This window comes from Pyrgilauda ruficollis, unplaced genomic scaffold (genome assembly GCF_017590135.1).
Source record: "Pyrgilauda ruficollis isolate IOZ18807 unplaced genomic scaffold, ASM1759013v1 scaffold28, whole genome shotgun sequence".
Taxonomy (NCBI): domain Eukaryota; kingdom Metazoa; phylum Chordata; class Aves; order Passeriformes; family Passeridae; genus Pyrgilauda; species Pyrgilauda ruficollis.
The window spans coordinates 1,866,406-1,887,444 of record NW_024524155.1 but is presented as its reverse complement, the minus strand read 5'-3'; the positions used below and the strand labels follow the sequence as shown (position 1 = coordinate 1,887,444).

The 21,039-nt window shown below is 40.1% G+C and overlaps 1 protein-coding gene across 1 annotated transcript; it reads left to right on the top strand.

The window, feature by feature from the left end:
• Positions 1-1,085: 1,085 nt before the first annotated feature.
• FBXO33 (F-box protein 33) lies at positions 1,086-20,362 on the top strand. The gene is made up of 4 exons (XM_041472073.1): positions 1,086-1,729; positions 8,108-8,218; positions 13,663-14,348; positions 18,380-20,362. Exons 1-4 carry the CDS (start codon positions 1,221-1,223, stop codon positions 18,649-18,651), a joined length of 1,578 nt encoding a protein of 525 aa, XP_041328007.1. The 5' UTR covers positions 1,086-1,220; the 3' UTR covers positions 18,652-20,362.
• Positions 20,363-21,039: the final 677 nt, after the last annotated feature.

The following is a 21,039-nucleotide window of genomic DNA, read 5'->3' as shown; positions in this document are numbered from 1 at the left end:
AGGACCAGATTCAAGAAAAGATAAGTGATGCTGTTTTTTCACCCCTGCTGTGAGACAGCAAAAACAGCTAGTCATGGAGTAAAGGGAGAGAGCTGGTTTAGATTTGATTGCTAATGAATCTGGTTATAATGTATGCCTACTCCATATACAGAGTCTAGACTTCATTTCTATTAGCCCATCTTTTATTATTTTTTTGTGTACATTTCTGAACACTCAGAAATAAAGTTGTTATAGAAACTGTGTCCATTATTCCAAGATACTGGCAGTACTGAATTTTATTTCGATAAATTGTTTTCTAATTATAAAAATGTATGCAATTATCAGCACTTTGTTGTTCAGCCTTTACAGCATCAGCATGTAACACTTTTAAATTCTCTCAAAACTGTATGCACAGAAGTCACCCTTACAAACATACAGAGGATGTTGGTACGGGTGTTAAAGAAGCGCGTGAGATTTAAGAAACTGAGATTAGTAAGATTTGGAGCATTTTCTCCCGTATTCCCCAGGCTCGCACCCTGGGGTTCTGTCACATGTCGGACTCTGCCGCGCTCCACCTTTCCTGCGTAGTCAGCGCGTTTCCCGCGGCAGCGGCAGGAATGCTGCTGAGGTAATTTTGCTGGCTCAAAGACGTACGTGCGGTCCCATACGGGCTTCGGCGCCGCCGCCACCAGACACCGTTCCCAAGTTTTCCCAAACACCGGGAGCGCAGGGCAGGCGCGCCCGCCGGGGGCCGTCCTGCGCCTGCCCCCCCGGCAGCGGCCGGCACTCCCACGGTGGAGCCCGCAGGGAATGTGGTCCGAGGCCGCGCCCCGGGCAGGAGCCTCCGCCGCACTGCGTTGGGAGCCGCCGGAGGGGCGGGGAGCGGGGGGGCCGCGCCGCCGGCACGGGGGGGGAACGGCCAACGTCCCCCGCGGGGCGGGCGCGCCGGCCCCGCCTCCCAGTCCACCGCCGGCACGTTCCATTTTCCCCGCGGGGTGAACCCTCCTCCCTCCGCCGCGGCGGCTCTGGCCTCCCCGCAGAAACAGAGCGCGGCGCCGACCGTGTCTTCCTTCACACACTGCCCTCAGCGCTCGGTGGTCCGGATCACATCTCCCCGCCTTGCCGGGCAGTGGTAGCGGCCGCTCCGCCCCTTCGACTCCCCCCTCGGCGGCGGCGCGGGTGGTGCGTCCCGGCAGCAGGCGCGTCCCGGCCGGCGCCCGCCCCCCCGCGCCGTGTCATTGATGTTGTTGTTTGTGTCGCAGGAGCCGCAGGCCAGGCCGGGGCCGCCGCCCGGGGCCGCCGCCGCGGGGCTGGGGCCGGCGCCAGGGATGTCGGTGTGCGGGGAGGCGGTGGGCGCCGGCTCCCTGCCCAGCGAGCTGGTGGTCCACATTTTCTCCTTCCTGGCGGCCCCCGACCGGCTGCGGGCCTCGGCCGCCTGCTCGCACTGGCGGGAGTGCCTCTTCTACCCGGCGCTCTGGCCGCGCCTCCGCCTCAGCCTCCGCGTCTCGCCCGCCGAGCGCCCGCGCCTCGAGTTCCTCATGCGCAAGTGCGGCTGGTTCGTCCGTGAGCTCCGCGTACAGTTCGCCGCCGACAACTACCCCACCGGCGGCGGCGGCGGGGCGGCGGGCGAGGGCGCCGCGGTGGCGGGGGACGGGGAGGCGCCGCCGCCGCTGAGCCCGCGCTGGCTCGACCTGCTGAGGACTTACCTGGAGCTGGTGCTGTGCGTCCTGAGCAGCGTCCGCAACAACAGGTACCGACGGGGGAGCGGCGGTGCCGGGCGTGGGAGCAGACGGAGCCCCCCGAGCCGCGCGGGGCCCGGTCCAGCCGTCCCGCCGGTTTCTGCGGGCGGAAACAACGCCCGAGCCGGCGCCGGCCGGTTCGTGCTGGGGCTGCGCTCGGAGCCGCTCTGTGTGTGTGTGTGAGAGTCTGTGAGCTGGGCAGAAACGGGGATGCGCCGCTTCAAACTACCAAATTTTCATCATATAGTGTAGCTTGAGGAGGAATATAAACGCTCAGACGTCCAGTTGGCGAGCGGCTGGTCGATACGCAAAACAAATACAGCTGCAGTAATAAAAAGTTCTTCGTCTTTTGGGTGGAAGCAGGCAATGCAGCTCGAACGGAGCAAGTGAGAGCCAGGAGTCTGAATTTACTGAATAACAAGACAGCTTTCTCATTTAAAATAAGCCTTGTGTATGCTTGCAAAAAAGTATGTCGTGAGAAACTAGTAAGGGGGAGTTAAAATTACAGCTCTGGTGCGCTGAATTACTACCCCAACAAAATACCTTCATCTTAACAGCAGTGAGGTTTTTCGCTGTAGAAAAGCTGAGCTTTCATGCCACCTCTCGTCTTACCTGCTTATCTGAGGTTCGAGGAGGTTTTATGTTCTTTTGTTTATTGAAAAAAATGTTCACACCTAGGACTTTCTTGGCCTAACTGAATTTAAATGATAGAAATATTTTCCTGTGGTTTGTATTTAAGATGTGTTTTTCACACACTTACTTTGGCAGGTTAGATAATTTCCTCAGCTTTGAGGTCTTTAAAACAAAAATACTTGCATTCTCTTCACTGTGTGGGGGTGTGATAAAGACAATAAGATAATAATCAGATATCCTAATATATGGCCTCTAGTCAGCAAGTGAGACAGGAAAGCAAGGATATTACAGTTAAGTTATAATGAGTTTAGAAAGCTGTGTAGGTTTTAGGATAGGAAATAGTTAATATTATTTCCTTTCTGTGCGCATATAGCTTCACCTATCAAGGGAAGAAAAAACGCTGCAAGTGTTTCAGGGCATCTTTAGGATGAATTAAACATTGTGCATGGCCTTTAGAAAACTGCCTGCAACTGAGTCATGGTCTTGTTACCGCCCCCTTTGATTCCAGAGGTATGAGAAAGTAGCTTCAGGCCTTCCTTGTGTCTTTATTTTGAATTGTAGCAAGAGAACTTTAAATGCAATTCCTCGTTGGTTAGAGCTGAATGCAAATGTGGTGTGTGAAGTCTCACTTTCAGTTCCTCTGCTCTGTTGCCCCCAGCAGGTACTTCCTGTGGTGCAGCTGCGATGACTGAGAGTTACAGACCTCACTTCAGAAAGCAGCTCCTTAGTCCAGCTCACCTTTATCTTAATTTATTTCTTGCCCTGTGAATCCTTGGTGTGTGAATCGTGATCATCTGTCTTATTGGTCTTCTCTTGCATTTCGGGAGCTTTCACTTAACTGTTGAATCTGTGGGAAATCCAGCTATAGTATTATAAGAGGAAAAAATGTTGAAGTGATTGTCTGATCTGAGACAGATATCATGACATGGGCTTGGAATTTTAAAATAAGTAGTATCTATAGGAGCTGTTGCGCGCGGGGTTTTGTTAGAAAACTAAATTGTTTCTTTTTTTCCTCACCCAAGTATGAGGCTGTCAGAATTAACTGCAGTGTGAGAAGGCTTTTGATACACTTTTTCTTTGGAAAAATTCTCCATGTCCTTATCTGAAATCTGTACAAGGATACTTGCTTTCTGAAGTTCCTTTTACAGATTCTGTATGCCCAGTGGGACTCAGGACTGCAGTAAAACACTGTGCAGAAGTAGTTGTTTCTCCAGTACCTGTTCTCTGGTAGATTAGTATAATTTTGGTGGTAAAACAGGAAAGAAAAGTTACCAACTTTTTTAGGGTTTTGCACTGCCATGCTTTCTTGCTGTCTCTAAATCATTTATATGCTGCTCTTCTGGCTTGAAATGAATGATGCATGACTGGGGAACACAGGGTACCTGCTTATTACAGCAGGCTTTTTTAATGGGCATTTTAAAAATTGGGGGAAGAGTGGCATAATTTACATTAAATACGTGACCTTTTTCAGTTTTACTTTCAGAATAGATTCATTTTTTCCCTTGAACAGAATAGGTGTTTAGTTTATTTTGATGTTTGAGGGGTTTTTTTCCTTGCCAAGTAACTACCTATCAATTATTAGTTCTCAGGTAGAACACTGGGTTTTAGTTATTTAAGTAGATTTTTGAGATTGAAAAGAGGTGAGGAGGAGTATTAACATATGCCAAATTGCTGCTTAGTTCTTACTGTGACCACCTAATGTCTAAACCAGAGACCTTGTCACCTGCCTGATAATTAGTTTTGTCTAAGGAGAGACTGCAGTCCATAATTAATTTCTCTGTGTCTCTTTATTTATATGTAACTGAAGAACTGTTAATTCCTTCTTGTTTTCACTGTATTTCACTGTACACAAGATAGCTATTGTAATTTCCAAAATAATGTAAATGGAATTTTTTAGCTTCTTCAGTGGCTGAATCGCTGTAAATGCATTCCTTTTGGAATTAAGTTTAGAACAGGACAGTTTTTCCTAACTCCTGTCAGCCCTTGTGATAGCTTTTTGGCAGATAAGTTCAAAAAATGTTCCATTTTACACTTCAGAACTGAAAAGGAAGAAATCTGCCTTTGTGAGGCTGTTTCTTAACTGTGTAATGTTGTTTTGGGGTTTTAAATTTATTGTTAAGCAATGCAGTAGCAACCTTCCTTTTTGCAAGAAAACTCATGTATTTTAAATGGCTACAGATTTCATTGAGGATTTACAATACTGCAGGACCTAAGAAAAGTAATTACTAAAAGTAATGAAATTTCTAAATGCTCTCTTGGCTAAAGGAGAATGATGTATGGTTTTGCTGCTAAGAGCATTTTTTGTACAACATAAAATTGCTAGTTTCTAAGCAAATTTGTGTGTTAAGTCTCTAGGAAAATATTTTGAAGTGACCTTTGCTAGTTCTGATAAAATTAAGGAAATAACAACTTGTCTGCAACTTGTTTTAAAAACAACTAAAATTTTTTTGACAAATATTCCTGCTGCCCGCCATCCAAAAAGGTATGTTCAAGGTCTGTCTCATATTTGAAGCAGAGCACAGGTTGTTTTGTAGGTGGCAGCATATAGAGTAATAGCATTGGGACCTTGATGAGCTCTAAGAATCTATCATTTATTTAAGGAAAAGGTAATAAAATAGCATTTATAGTGATCTGTAACTTTTCCATAAGCTTTTATGTTTATGATAGCAAATGTAGCAAAATAACAAAGATTATAACTGTTTAAAAACTGATGTTCTACTTACTACTGAGAAAAAGGGTGTGTGTGGGCATGATGTTTCTTAAATCCTTATGATCTGCACCTTCTTGAACTGATCTTTCAAAACTGAGTTCTAGGAGGCAGGGTGGGAGTGTGACAAACTTTCTGTTTGCACTTACGTGCATACAACAGCTAATAAGCACCTTGTAATCATTCAGTAGGAAAATCCTGTTCTTTTATGTAACTCTAAGATACCAAAGTATTCTCTCCTCTACTCCTCCTTCCTTGCTTACAAAGGAAGATAGGAAGGTAGTGACACACACACACCCACCCCTCTTTTCGTCTTCAGCGTGTTAAATTGTGTGAATTGTTTGATCTTTGTTATGGAAACAAAAATGCAGATTACTGTAAAACTGTGGTATCTTGCTGAAGCATGGTATCTCTTGGAGTTACCAAAAATTGGTGAATTGCTCAAAGCAGTAGGCTGCATCTGGTTTTGATGTTTTCTAATGACTATTTTCTATTGGTCTAAACAGGCAGCTGAAACTGGCAGAAACTAGTGTAGTAATACAATATGTGCCTTACCACTTTGTTCGCCTTGAATGTAATCAAGGACATTTTGTGCTTTTTTTAAATTGGGTATTAAAAAAGACCGACCAAAACTGAAGATGGAGCCTAGTAAGAAGCTTATTATTTCTAGTGTGCTATTTGAGCTAGTGAAAAATAAATGTTTTAGAAATCCTTCCAAAACACAAGTTTTCCCCCAGCTGTATGTGTGGATACTACACAGGATTAAGATGCCATTATGACTTTTAGCAAAAGATAAGTAACTTTTAAATAATTTTATTTAAATAGCAATCACTTTATGGACTCTCTGAAATGAAGATGAGCAGTGAGCTGAATGTCATGGAGTTGTATAAAACTGCAAATAGTAGCAAAAATCTAACATTGTGTTGAACTGTGATCAGATTTGTTGATGGTAATAACTGTGCTGTGAATGGAAAAATAATTGGATATTGTCATTGGTTAAATTTTCAGGCAGAGAACTTTTCTATTTGTCTCTGTATTGCATGAAATGGCAGTCAAAAAGATGAAGTAAAAATGTGTGGGGTGCTAGTAATTAGTGTTGTATGTGTGCTGTGCTTTGGTGGTCCTCTTAACGCCTGCCTGCATCCTACTGTAGCATTGGCTGGTGGTGTGAGTGGCACAAACCGAGACCCGTGTTTGATGTCAATATGGAGGTGATTCAAAACTGTTCTTGAGACTGCACTTTGGCTCTTGACTCTCATAAATAAGTCACCAAGATCAAAAGATAAAGGTTATTTATAGCATTGGCTGTGAACACTACTTTTCACACCTGGTGGAGGTTTCTGTTACTTCCCTCTCATACCAGACTATCTCTTACGGCTTTTGAGGAAAAAAGAGCCCAAAATAGTCTCAAGTTGTGTGTGCCAGTGTTTTAGGCTTCCCTGCAAAACTTATTCTTTAGTATAGTCAGGCAATGTCTTAGTAAGATTTGTAGAATATTGATCATATTTTAAGACTCAGTTTATTTTAGTGTATTATCAGTACAATTGGCCTGTATTTAAAATGTGAAATATTAAATGTTTGGAATTTCAGACACAGTTGTAAATTCTAGGTACTTGACTCCAGTATTTGTCAGACTTTATATGAAGCTTGTGGATCTTGCTTTTAAGTTGTTGTTCTCCTATAGAAAAAAAAGTAGCAGGTGCAACAGTGGATAGATTTCAGGCAATTAGTGTGCTGTTTTTGAATGCAGGAACGTCAAAACAGGTAAATTGTGATTTATGATAGATAACAATTATAGACTGCAACTCATACCTACTGAAAAATGTAAAACTTGGCTACTTAATCCTTTTTTTGCCCCTGTCTTCTCTTGGTAGAATATCGGGTTGTACTGTGGAGGTGGTGAACTGTACCAGGGCTTCCCTATGCTTTGAGCATGGTAGTCATATTACATTTTCCTCAAGGCTGATTTGAAATACTAGTATATGCTTTGTGAGCCAGAAGAAATAAGGATTTATGGTAACTCATGTAATTGCGAGCTACAGGTTAATTGGCATCTACTGTTTAGGATTAATTTAATTTCTGTGTCCATTTGTGGTGAAACTGGAGTTTCTGGCTTGTTAATTATCAATTGCAGACTAGCCCTTGCATGTTAGGAGTAAATCTAATTTATAGCCTATATAAATAAAAGAAATGTTGACCCAAAACTTAGTCATCTACAAAAATTATAATCTTAATAGTAAATGCTACACAGCTACTTTAAAACTGCAGTCATTTGCATACCTCTTTCTTGATCTGTTTTAGGAATAGAAAAGATGCAAGTCAGAAAACTGAACTAGGGAAAGGAAAAGTGACTGTCTAGTGCACTGTGTCATGTTCAGCATCAACTCAGAAGTTCTTTCACTTCTTTTTAGGTATCCCTTCTAAAAGTTAAAATCATATGTCCTGGTGGACCACTGTCCCTTACTGATGGGGAGTATTAGAAAATATTTTCCTACTTTAATATAACAGAAATTAGACACTGATTAGGGTGTGGAGAGCTTTTGCTTTTCCTGTCTGAGGTTTGTGATGCCTTGATTGAGCAGGTTTGGGCTCCCGTTTGTAATCCAGCTGATGTAAGTGCTCAGGCAGGGTTGTTTGTGGTTGTGTTCTGCTCGGGCATTAAATGCAGTGTTAAATGATGAAAGGAATAAGTATTTGATGTTTTCATTGTGACACTTAACACACAAGGATTAAAAATTGTATGAAACCACTCCTGAATTTTCTTTGTGGTAGTACAGCCTTGCTGAAAATACTTCAGTGCTTACTGAAAAGCAGTATTTGCTCTTACAGCTGGTTTCAGCAGTTTGTGTAGTCCTCTTCCCCTTTATAATTCAGTCTCATTTTCTGTAGTTCCATATGTGCCTGCATTCCAGAACAGTAAGTTTCCCAACAGAGGCTGTGTGTTCTGTGTAATAGTGGGGTTTCTTGCCTGCATTTGTCTTATCCAGAATGATTTCCTACACCATTTTAGTTTTGTGTACAGATGCCTTTTCATTTTGTTGTTTCCTAGGAACCTCCAGAAGTTAAGTCTCTTTGGGGATATAAGCATTCTGCAGCAACATGGAACTATATCAAATACCTACCTTGGAAAGGTTGACCCTGATGGCAAGAAGATTAAGCAGTAAGTTATATTTGTAAATTATCAAATACAGGATAATAATAATGAAAATAATAAAAATAGATGACAACACAGAAATTCCTGAAATACACGACTGAGAATCTTTAAGTTTTTTAACAGGGTGAAAATATAAATTCTTGTTCCTGCTATTTACATGAAGTAGTCTGGTTTTGTGGCTGTTGTATTTTTGTTGGGTTTTTTTCCCTTTATTCTCAGTAGGGTGAGAATTCTTTCTTTCTTCTTTTCATTGTGTTCTAGAAACAATATTACGTTAATGCCACAAAAGGGGAGGAGGGGTGAGGAGCTGTTACCAGCACCTCTTACTATTGCTGTACATGAAAAAAATTAGAAAAGGAAGTAATCTGTTGTATTTCACAAGAGTTGAAAACATATTTGTGCTTATGTTCTCTTTCAAGTTTGCTTGCAACTTTGGGAGAGAGACAGAGAAACTGTTGAAACACAGAACTGCTATAACTTATTTAAAATTGCATCTGAAAACTGGGTTATGTATTTGCAGAATTCCTGAAAGATCACAGCTCTCAATGTGCTTGTGTAGTCCAGAGGTGTATTTTAGCCTGCCATTATTACATTACAGGACAGTCCTTGAATGCTTATAATCTGAATAGTTATTTGTTCTTCTTTGGGAAAGTTACATAGAGTATAAACAGCTACTGACTCCTGGAATAAATTACCACAGAGTGAGTGATGCTGACTTAACTATTTTAGCAGTACTGCAAAAACTACTGATACAATAAAACCTGAATGCTATAATTTTAATATGTGTCAATTTATATGTCTTTCACCCAGTAGCTTGGCAGTAGAATAAGTACAGCCACTCTAGGTCTTCACTATTTTTTGTTTTGAGTGATTTTTAGAGCCAGTGTAGGTATATTATCAGATTAATGTATATATGTGGATGCAGTCATCAAACTGAATGTTTGGTCCTGACCTAAATTTGCAAACCAGTGCAAATAGAGCTGTGAGTCACATACTGTGTCTTTGTCATCTGTTATGTTTCCAATGAAGAACTTGGAGCAATTTGTGATTTTGTCTAACATACGTACTGTAGTGCTGTGTGCAGGTAAAAGGCTCATTTGGTAAAAGCTCCTTTATTTGATACCCTTTGTGAAAATATATAATCAAATCTTTGCAAAGGGACTTGAAGGGAGCCATCTAAGCTGGATATTTACTCAGCTGAGTGCATGGTCAAATGTTTCTTCAAGCAAATATTCACATTTTGGAGCCACAAACCATTCAAAACCGATTATCTAACTTCTTCGTCTTTTAGATGAATATTAACCTTTGCACATTTTGGAATGAGCAAGTAAATGCTACTTCTTTTTAGTTTAGTTAATTTCCTTGTTGGGTTTTTGTGTTTGTTTCTTGTTGTGAGTTTTTTGTTTGGTTGGTTTTTGTTTTTTTTTTGTGGGGGTGTTGTTTTTTTGTTATTTCTTTTTTTGGGGGGGGTGGTTTATTGTTGGTAGGTTGTTTTTTTTTCTAGAATAGAACAATGTATTTGAGACCTGCTAGTTTAAAGGAAAGCTGGTAGTGTTTTATTCAGTTGTCTGAAGTTGGAGAACTAGTAGCAGACTTAGTTCAGAAAGTAAATCTTTATGGCTTCTTAGCACTTGGGGTTTGCATCAGTAAGTTGCAAAACGTGGATGCTGATAACTAACATTGAAAGGTGTAAGCAGCATTTGGAGACAGTGTTACTGGTAGTTGAGGATTTTTGGAACCTGTATGGTGATGAACCTTACTAGGTGTTTCAGAAACTTCCTGCAGTTAAAGCAGTCAGGGAAAAAAAAGTTATGATTCCTGAAATCTGACTTTGAGCTGGGTGTAACAGACAGTAGGTGGAATCTCAGCTATTACAGAGCCATTAGGATGTTTCCTCAGGTTTAAGGCTAAGGGTTGTCCTAAGGCAGAGGAAGCTTTGGAGCATATTTTCAAAAATACACGTTTGCATGAGTTTGTGATGCTTATTTCTTTTCTGTACAGCATGTGTGTCCCTGGTTACTTTCTAAAATTCTCTTTACAACTCTCTTTCTTAGTGTTGGGATGCTCATTGTAAACAGGTAATTTGTCTTTTAATTGAGTAAAGGGTATTTGTCTAAAATTTTGGCTTTCTGAAATCTGCTTCTCATGATTGATCCGTATGGTTCAGATAGTTTGGTTTCCAAAAGAACCAGTTTAGCCTCTGTTATTAAACAAAGTATTTTGATTGATAGTATTTAATTAAACAAATGGCCTCCATATGGAGCTTAGTAATCTGTTTGCTTCCTGTCCAGGGTCATGGATGTGCTTCCGTCCTGGTTAGGACTGGTTTGGGAGCTTAAACGCTAACTATGCCTGTTTAGTCAGGCTTTGGTCTGTCCTCGGGATGAAAACACTATTTGGGGCATCAGTTGTGAAAGTACAGTTTAAAAAAAAATATATTTTTAAGTAATTTGTTTCAGTATCATAATTTGTAGGTTACAGGTCAATGGTGACCATCCTATAATTGCTGCCTGTGGGGAGCAGAGAGGGGGCTGATGACACTTGTTGAGACATTAGTAGGCTGCGTTGCTTTTTGGCATGTGCTGAGTGAGTTCTACTTGTAGTTTCTGTTATGTGCTCAAATTTCAGTTTTATAAGTGAGCTTTGAAATAATTGTGTTAAATTAGCATAAATGTTGTAGTACCTGCTGGGCAGTGGAGGTAAAATTAATATGGTAATAAAGTAGATGTTAATTTCCAAGAATTCACGTGTCTCTTTTTTAGAATGCAGTTCAGGCTATTTTTGCAAACTCCAGTTAGATGCAATCTGTTCATGAAAAATAGAATGTGCATAAGAATTTGCAGGGGAGGAAAAAAACAAACCTGCTAGGCTGTTTAAAAAATTATTTGAAATATGTTAAAATTAATTTCTTATGTAGTGCTTTCTGTCTGGCCTTTTTAAAAAGCAGGTATTAAAAACAATTCAGAAATTATTGGTGTTAAATAATAACAATAAACTATTGACATGTTTGATCTCTGACTGGCTAAAAACTGGAGAAAGTTTTCTTAGGACCTACAGGTCATTAGACTAGCAGCACAAATCTTCATACTTGTATAAATACTTTTGATGCTTGCAATAAAAAGTTGATTGCATTAAATCATTCCCTCTCTTTTAAAAAGTTTTTTACTGCAGTTCCCACTGGGGAGAAAAGCTACCCTAGAGCTGCAGAGTTCTGTGTCATATTTCTTTTTATTAAATTTTGCAGACACTGAAACAATATTTTACTAAATTCAGATGTTTAAAGTGTATGAGAACCCCAATTTAAACAGATTTTTAGTGCAGTGAGGCATATAGATGGTAGTATTCTACTGAACACCTCAAAATTAATTTGTCTTCAACAGTTCTGTAAAATATTAAAACCACTATTAAGATTGATTACCTGGGCTATTACAAAATAAATCCTACCATTGCTGCAACCATTACAGCACCTTTTCTAGATGTGTATGGGGGGAGGGAAGAGTCTTTGGAAGAAATTTGAGGTTCCTGTGGTAGAATCTTTTTCTTTAGGGGGTTGTGAGATAATCTGCCTTCAATTTAAGCATTGGCAAGAAAATTATGAAACAAACATTGCCAGGATCAAATAAGGTTCTTCTCAACTCTAAATGAATCCAGGAATAAAATAGAAAAACTGCACTGTCTGTGTGTTATACCTATTGTTTAAAACTGTTTCATTTGTGTCACAGTTGTGAGTCCTCAATTTTAAATAAAATATTTGGAGAAATCTGGAAATATTGAAGTCTTTTTACCTGATTACTATCCTAGGTAAAACCTTGGGAACTGAGGTGTAAAATAAATGCAATAACCACACCAACTTTTCCATTTGGATGAAGTCAGGCCTTACAAACCTAGTACCTTCATAGGAGAAGGAAGAAAGCACATGTAGGCAAGGGAGGGGATGAATAAGAATTTGCCAAGAGAGAAGATGAGTGAGGACTGATCTTTCAACTTTATTACAACAGAAGGGTTATGGGGCATCAAAGGTAGTAGGTGACAGGTTCACAGCAAGCAAGAAGAGGAGATAATCACACTGCAAAGTTCTTTAGTATTGGGTGTTATGGTTGCTAAACACTTACTCTGCTAAGGGAGGAGCCTGGATTAATTTGTAGAAGTGAAGTCTCTGAGAGTTGCTGCCTCTTCTCAGAACTGAGTTACAAAGTTTTGGAAACTAGAGAGATATTTGATAAATATCCCTATGTGCTTTCCTTGTTCTGTCACCTTAAGGTGCTAGTGTTTCTCTGTTGTCAGTCAGGATACTGGCCTAAACCTTTAATTTTGCCTGGACATTATTAAAGTTATGTGGATGAGAATAAAATTGTGATTTTTTTTTTTTGCTTAGATGTATAAACTATACCGATCCTCATAACAGAAGAAGTGTTCTATGCAAAACCATTACCTGATTTGGGGAACAAAAAATTCTACTGTTTTTTTACTGGATCTTATTTCTTGATGTCATAGCCTGACTCAACTGCTTCTCTGTAATGCTGACCAGGGCTTGAGATCAAATACTTATTAACCTACACATGTGTCTAATATGCTAAAAGAACACTTGTCATTTGGGCAGGAGGACTCTTCTGGGCCTTTACAGCTTTGGAATGAAGACTGGAAAAATACTTACATGGAGAAAGTTTTTAGGATGTGACTGTACTATTTGAATTTAATATTGAAAATTTAAAATACTTCTGTTGCCTTCTATTTACTTTAAAAAAAGGGGTAGGAGAGGTTGAGTGCATCACAATAAGTTCATAATAAACTGGCAGTGATAATTTGAGATTGAAATGTTACTGGGTCCAGGTTGTTTTGGTAAAACATGAATCTGTTGGCTCTTGAAAATCCAGTTAGTTGTACGTTTGGAGTTACTGAAAGAATCTTGTATGTTTGGTCTTTACCCTTTAATGAACAAATAAAGCAGGTAATTTCACATCATTCTAACTTACTCTCAAAATCAAGTTTCTGTCACCTTACATTGGAAATGAGTTTTTTTTCCATATAAATCTGCAGTTCTGGAGAAGTTAGAAAATACAAGAAGCTGTTTTTAAAAACAAGAACTGCATTTGAAAAGCATTACAGGTTTTCTTATTTCCATAACCTTAAAATGTATGTGGGAGGGTGTTAAATACATGCTGGAAAATACATGAAGTGAAGGTTCATAGTGTGTCACTGTTTTTGAAAGACAAAGTACATATTTCTTTTAGTTTACAGTTTTAACCTTTTAAGTGCAGTGGACGCTAAAATGCTCTGGGAGGTCTGCAGTCTGGTTGCATTTCATAAGAACTATGATAATAGCATCTTCCTGCAGAATAAGGCTATAAATGAAGGAAGAGTAATTCTTGAATAAAAAAAATTGAATGGTATGCAGTTGGTGAGACTAAACCATGTTTAATAGGATCATTGTCTGTTTTGTTTACTTACAGAATCCAACAGCTGTTTGAAGAGATATTAGGCAATAGCAGGCAATTGAAATGGCTGTCTTGTGGGTTAATGCTGCAAATAGTAACTCCCACATCACTGTCCTCCTTATCAAACCCCATAGCCAACACCATGGAACATCTGAGCTTATTGGACAACCACATCCCTGGTAATACCACTCTTATCACTGCGGTTGAATTGGAGCGCTTTGTGAATCTGCGTTCGCTCGCTTTGGATTTCTGTGATTTTACAGCTGAAATGGCAAGAGTCCTGGCTGACAGCAACCATGTGCCTTTGCATCGACTGTCTCTCCTGGTCCACAGTGTTTCCATAATGCACAAGTCATTGGACAATATGCCAAAAGATGAGAATTGGCAGGCGCTGACTCGCAACAGCACTAATCTTCGGGTCTATATAATGGCTTTTGATGTCAAGAGTGATGATATGTTAAGGATTCTTAAGCCCAGTATCCCCCTAGAGAGGATTCACTTTGACAGCTATGTCACTTGTGTTTCAGGAGCTGTTGTTGATCTCATATCCAGGCAGTATGACAAGTTCCTCACTCATTTTATACTAATGAATGATGTGATAGATATGTCTGCCTTCCCAGATCTCAGTGACAACCGGAATGAAGATCCACTTGTCTTATTAGCCTGGAGGTGCACGAGACTGTCTCTCCTAGCTGTTCATGGTAGGTAACGCATTGCATGGGCATAGTATGTGACTTCCAAGTGCTTACAAGCCTTCAGCCTTTCTAATCATAGTGTGTGTTTTAGTGGCATGGTATACAAAAGGCTGCTGCACCGTTGCTATACATGCTGTTGTTGGAGGTGTTTATAGTATATGAATTTTAAACCTGCTTGTGTCTTACTAACTTCTGTTGAGAAGTCACATAGGATTTTCTTAAACTCCTCACAGAAATGAGGATAACTTAAGTGAGCATTCCAGGAGGCTTATCCTGCAAGTGGTCTGCTCTGTGCAAGTTCCATTAAATGACTGGTTACGTGTATGTGAACAGAAAACATTGGCTGTTTTTCTGTGAGCTCACGTGCTGGCAAGATAGATGATTTTGCTTCCTGTTTGTAAATAACATGGGTTAAGTGTCCCAAAGCTGAGAAGAAATGTGTTACCAATTTGGTAAGACTACCAGCAGATGAAAAATATGTGGAGGGTGTTGCCTCACTGAGTGTGTTGGTTTCACCAATAACACCAGAGCTAGGTTTATCCCACTTATTTATTTGCCCTATAGTAGCAAACAACTTAGAATTTATTCAGCTCTGTCATCAGTAGAGAACGTGGTGGTAGAAATTACAGCAGTCTGGCAAATTTAAGGCACCTGAAACTGAAATAATGCAGAATAATGTTTTTTTATTTGTACTGGAATCAGCTTACCAAGACCAAGTTTGCTGATGCATGAAGGAGTTAAGCAGTGGGTATTGTGTTGCATAAGAATAAATGTGTTTCATCACACTGCTTGGGGCAGTAAATCTCCAGTTGTGCAGTAAAATAGGAGACCTTCAGCAGCAGGAGGTGGACATTCAGATTTCCATTGGTTGAAGTCAGAAGGTCCTGCTGTATTTGCTCTTTTTTTTTTTCCCGTGGTCTCTTACTTGAAAAATTAATTGCTGGGGGCAGGGAAGGCATGCTCAATTGAGCTGCCTCTCCTTAATAGTTTCTAGGTGAGACAGATTTTGGGTGCTGGTATGTGATTGTACCAGCCTAGGTGTGGCTTTTAGCAGTTTCTTCTAAAATTTGGACACATGTTTGAGGACCTTTAAAAAAAATTTAAATTGTGTTACCTTAAATTATTCTCCTGCTACAGAAACGTCCTCTAATGTACTATCTAACTTTAAAAGCTAGTGAAACATCTGAACATAAGCTAGTGTAAGTATCATTTCATATCAGCATGGGTCTATTCAGTAGAAACTATTAGTCTGTGCAGAGTATTGGGCAAGCAAACGTTCCTTATGCTTCTGTCTAGCAAATGGTTGTTGCTACACCACCTTTCTTTGGAGAGATGCTGTGTCCGCCTGTGTGAGAAAATGGCCACATATCACCTTGCTGTTACATCAGAATTCACATTCTTTAGCCTTATTTTCCCTCTCCTTTCAGCAGAAGCTAGCTGAGCTGCTTATAAATGCCTCCTGATCTTTTCTAAGCTGTGGACATAACTTTTCTAGTACTATACTGCAAGCATCGTTCTTGGAGAGTAGTTACTGTAGATGGAACACTATTAGGAAAAAATATCCAGTACAGCATCTTAGCCTCATGCTTGGATTCCCTGAGGTTTACCATATAATGTTTTCTGGCTCCACTTGTCATATTATATTGTGAAGTTTCCTTCAGGAAAAGAAGGTTGTTTTGTTCAAGGTGCTATAATTCGCTTGAAGTGCTCAGGTTTCTTCTTCTGTCTCCTGAAGTGGTTATCCAGCAGCTTCCAGTGCTTCTCAGGCTTTTGTGTGTGCCTGTGTGTTTTCTCTTCTGTTATTATTTTGCTTTTGAAAAAGCTTTTATTTCCGTCTGCTTTTGGTTGCCACTTGTCATTGACCGAAAGAGGAAGGGGAAAATCTATGCTAAGGACACTTTATATGGGCTGCCTTGAGATTGTCTTCTGTGGGAAGTCATCGTCTTGCCACCATGAAATGGTGGAAATGTCCATATCCAGGAGGCAGAGGAAGGCAGATGTTAAATACATTCTTGCAGAAGGAAGAAAGGGTTGTAAAGAGTGTGTGACCGTTTGGGATGGGATGGAGACAGTAGGATATACCATAGTGATATGATCTGGCACTGTGAATAAAAAGCATGGTCCATCTGTGAGAACAAAGGCCTTTTTTATTTTGTCTTCCTCCTTAAGGGAAGGATAATTCCACATGGATTTTTATGACTTTGTGTTATAAACACTGTGGTGAAGTTTTATTCTGTCCATGAGCAAAACTAAGGTTGAAATTTTTACTAGCAAGGAAGAATAAATTACAGTGTGCTCATGGTAATTTTGTTGCTCAGTGATACCACTAGTGAAGTGATCATTTCCTGTTACCTCTGAATACTTAGCTGGACAGAGACTTTTTGGCAGCTGGGAGGTTACAAAGAAATTTCAGACAGAGCTTTTGAAAGGAGAACTCATTTAAAATGAGATTAAGTTGGGAGTAAGATGGTTGTTCTAGTGCGTAGAGGATCTCACCATAAACAGTTACAGCAAAAGCCATATGGCTGTGCAAATGATGTTAAAGGGGTTTTGTGTGCAGGGCTTTTTTTTTTTTTTTTTTTTTTTTTTTTTTCTTTTATTCTTGCATTTGCTTTCAAAGATTTCTTTGGCAAGTTCCTTTACAGTCAAGATAACTGGAAGATGGTGTGAGCTCCATGTCCTGACAGGAGTGTGTCATCATACAGAGAGGAATTTTCCATTGAGTTCAATGTCCCTGTTAAGGAAGGGACACTGAATTAAGGTGCCTGAATTAAGACAGCTTCATCTTCTGTGGACGGTTGTGTTGGAGGTGAAGTATCCAGCAGATGAAGATTGTGGGAATTCATGCATTCCTGATGGTTAATATACCAGAAATGAGCCTTACAGATATGTGCAGGCTTCTTTGTTGAACACCTACCCTAACCAACTTCCAGAGACACAATAGAAAAAAGTAAAAGAAAATAGAACAGAAATTTATTTTATTACTTTGACATATTTTCTTCATTCTCTATCTATTTTATTTTGATATGATATGATATGATGCAGAGCATGTTAACTGCACTGTTGGAAGACCAAACCACGGTTAGCTTTTACTTCTCAGCAGTTTAGCTTTCCCAGTTCAAATATTGTGCAGACTGCAGCTTTACTTGGAATCTGCTTGGGCATCTCACCAAGGAGCTTAGCACCTGCGAGAATGATGATCATGGCAGAAATGCGCCTTGCCTTTTTCAGTGGAAGGGCTGATTTGGCAGAGCTCCCCAAAAGGGAAGTTCCCATCTGTGGTTTGCATCTGAATAGGGAGGAACTTTGCATTTCTCTTAGCCAGGGCACAGAAAGCTTACGGGTAACTGGGGAGTAGGAGTTTTTAAAGAGAAATGCTAATATATAGTGTCAAGAGAGGGAAGCTTTGTAATTATATTTTATCTCAGACAGAATAACAAGATGCATGTAGTTTATCTTGCATATATATATATATATATATATATATATATATCTCTAATATGTACATAAACACACACACTGGGGTGACTTGAAGAGGTTGCAGAGGCTTCCAGTTTGTGTGCATGCTGACTTTTTGTTTGTTTGGTGGTGGCTTGGTTCTTTTTTAATAAGTCTACTTTCTAAAGCAGTGAAAGCAAATCTTTTTTCTAGCATAAGCCGAGTTTTAAAGTGTTCCTTTTATGCATTCACTTAATTGATAACTCACTTTTTTTGTTCTAATTTTACTACACAGTGGATCACAGGAGGTTTGAAGTTATATATATAACTTACAGTAGTCCACTGCTCTGCAAGTAGGAGAAAAAGATCTAGAAAAGGTTAATAAAATCTGAAATATTTTTATATTTATTCAGAGTGTAAAATGGGAGCTTCACCGCTTGAAACCAGAAAGCCCCCACCATGCCCTAGAGGAATTTTGCCAGATGGAACATGATGGAATAGGTTGGGAGAGATACTGGGATGGTCTGGTATGAAGTTCTAGAGCAAGAAAATACCTTGTAGGAAAATGACAGAACAACTTTGTTTTTCTTTCCTCTTAGGTTACACAGTCTGGGCTCATAATCTTATAGCAATTGCTCGTCTTCGTGGCTCTGACCTGAAAGTACTGGAAGTCACAGAAGAAAGCATTGAATTCGACCAAGGAGAACTGGCTGACCAGGATGTGGATCCAGTACACAATTTCATTGAGCAAGTGTCTCTCGGATTGGGTCGCCCTTGGCACGCTGTCATGGACATAGAGCTGCTCAGTGTCTTCACTGAGCCAACCCGTCACTTTTACAGAGAGATGCAAAGCTTCAGTGAAGGCATTTAGCTCCTTATTTACAATTCCTGTGGTTACATATGCAAGTAGGGTCCTATTATGTTTTTTCGGTAGTGTGAATTAACCCCTTTTGTGCTGTGTTTAATCAGTATTAGCTATATAGAATTATATATGTGTATTCTACTTCTTGATCAAAGAACGTAGTCGGGTATTGGTTTAGAAGCTGAAAGTGGCAGTGTTTAGGGTTTTCACGGTTAATGGACTTGTCTACCAAACCTTGCAAAGATACAGCCAAAGGCTGTCTGAGGTTGCCGGCTAACTTTAATTGAGTAACTGCATTTTGAATTCTTTTGCTGTTATATTGGAGTCCTGTGCTCGGGAGCCAACTGTTTTTAATACCCATATCCATAGCCCAGTGGATCTCTATGCTGTCATTGTGTGCTTAATCCAGTAGCATGCTACTTAATAGGCTTAAGGGACGAGAAGTCTGTCCAGGGCTGTTCACTGTAAGACTCTTACCTTGCTTGATTTCACGTGCGGATTCTGCGGCATGGCTTAACTCCATTCCCGGCTTTCCTTAGCTGCTAAGCGGCGGTGTGAAACACTAGCGGTTCAGGTTCCTGCACTTACAGATCCACTCCATAAAGCTGTAGTCTTTTGGATTCTTTGCAAACTCCTCCTTGTTTGTTCTCATGTTCTGTCATCTTCCTTAAAAGTTAGCTTTGGGCCAAAGTTTAAAAGGAGAAAGCAAGAAATGTGCGCTCCGGTGAGGTAAACGCATAACAGTGAAGATTTCAATACAAAGGTCTACACCTGCAAACAAACATTAGTCGTGAAATCCCTAACAACCAAGTCACTGGATTTTCTCTGTCAGCGCCTGTGTCAGCTGCCAAAGAATAGATTAAAAACGAAGAAGTGCCCACATGCTGGCAGGGGCAGGCCAACTTTTGGCCAGCCAGATACTGCTAGATTGTAATATATAAGGTCGAATTTCGACCTGTGGTACACAGCTGTGCTGTGGCTCAGTCAGCAACCTCAGAACTCTTAACAAACATGCACCTGTTTCACTGTGAATAGTGAATGTAAAGGAAGGAAAGGAAACAAATACAAAGCTTGTTCTATCACAGGTATGAGCTGCTATGATGCATGAAGAACATTCCATGAAGTATGTTTTAAAATCTTGTTATATCTGAGAGGCTTTAGAAGCCGATGTAACTGTTTCAGGGCAACCGCGGTACAGACGTGGTCTCTGTGAGACTTCCACCTGACCCCAGTTTTAAGTGGTACGAATGTTGTGCATTTAATGTTTAAAGGACAGTCTGCAATAATAAAGTAAGTGGCCAACGTGGGTGCCCAGCAGTGCTGAGACCTGGCTGCTATATTGTAAGCTTTGGAAAACACAATTTATGCAACAGATGTCCAGATATGATTCTATTTATGGAAAAAGTTTATATGTGTTTTACAAATGGTTTTACCATCTTATATTAAAATGACCTTTTGACAGGTGTGCGCTGTTTTGTCTCCAGTGAGCACATACCATGCGGATTTTATATGTACATCAGTAGAGTGAATCCACTGGCACAGTGTGTGTATATGCCAGATGTGGTGAGATTTTATCTTATAAATGTGATCAGATTAAAAAAAAAACTCCTGACAGAAAATGTAAGGAAACCAGCTGAATGTTTGAATTGATGACTGATGTTGTATGGTTTATGTTAAATGTTATATTCTTTTAATCAATGAATAAAGCATTAAAAATTGATCGCTGTATAAAATACTTTATTGTTATCAGCATGAAGATTTTTAGAATTAAAATGCAACATCGTTCATAAGATGTGTATAACTAGTAGCTCCCATTGTGTTTAGGTCAGCAGAAAAATCTAAAATAAGTCACACAATTTTTTAAAATTTGGCTGAATTTTGTCAACATTTTTTGGGGTGGTGGAGGAATGGGAAGGATGCTTTGCTAAAGATCAGACCAGTTAGCACAAACAGTATATCATTATATGACCTATTAGACTGATACAGTAAACTGTGGATTGTAGAATATAGAAGACTATTTTTGAGAAATTACTTCATCAATTGCAATTGCTTAAATCAAAATCTAATGTGCTCAAGAAAAATGTGTAGTACTTCTTTGGTGTCCCACTATTAAATAGATTATGAATACCTGCAACGCTTCAGTTTGACGTTTTATCCGTACCCAGAGTACCCAGCTGTGCCTTCTGAATGAAAGCTGCAAATGTCTGCTCAGCTGTTGGAGAGCTGCTGTGCCCTGCAGAGGCTGACTGTGCTGTGAGGCTTGTCAGAGTGGCTGGTCAGTGTGCGCGTGCCAAGCACGGACTTTATTCGGGCTTCTGAACTCCGTGTTACGATAGCCCAAGCTGCTGCCAAGTGTGAAAATTGCACTCCTTGTTCAGGCAGTTTCCTAGATCTTCC

What these genes read in the sequence shown, in the direction of transcription:
- FBXO33 (XM_041472073.1), top strand. Translation starts at nt 1,221, where the DNA reads ATGTTGTTGTTTGTGTCGCAGGAGCCGCAGGCCAGGCCGGGGCCGCCG. An exon ending in AGCAGCGTCCGCAACAACAG is followed by an intron (nt 1,730 to 8,107) that starts GTACCGACGGGG and finishes GTTGTTTCCTAG; the next exon opens with GAACCTCCAGAAGTTAAGTC. An exon ending in GTCTCTCCTAGCTGTTCATG is followed by an intron (nt 14,349 to 18,379) that starts GTAGGTAACGCA and finishes CTTTCCTCTTAG; the next exon opens with GTTACACAGTCTGGGCTCAT.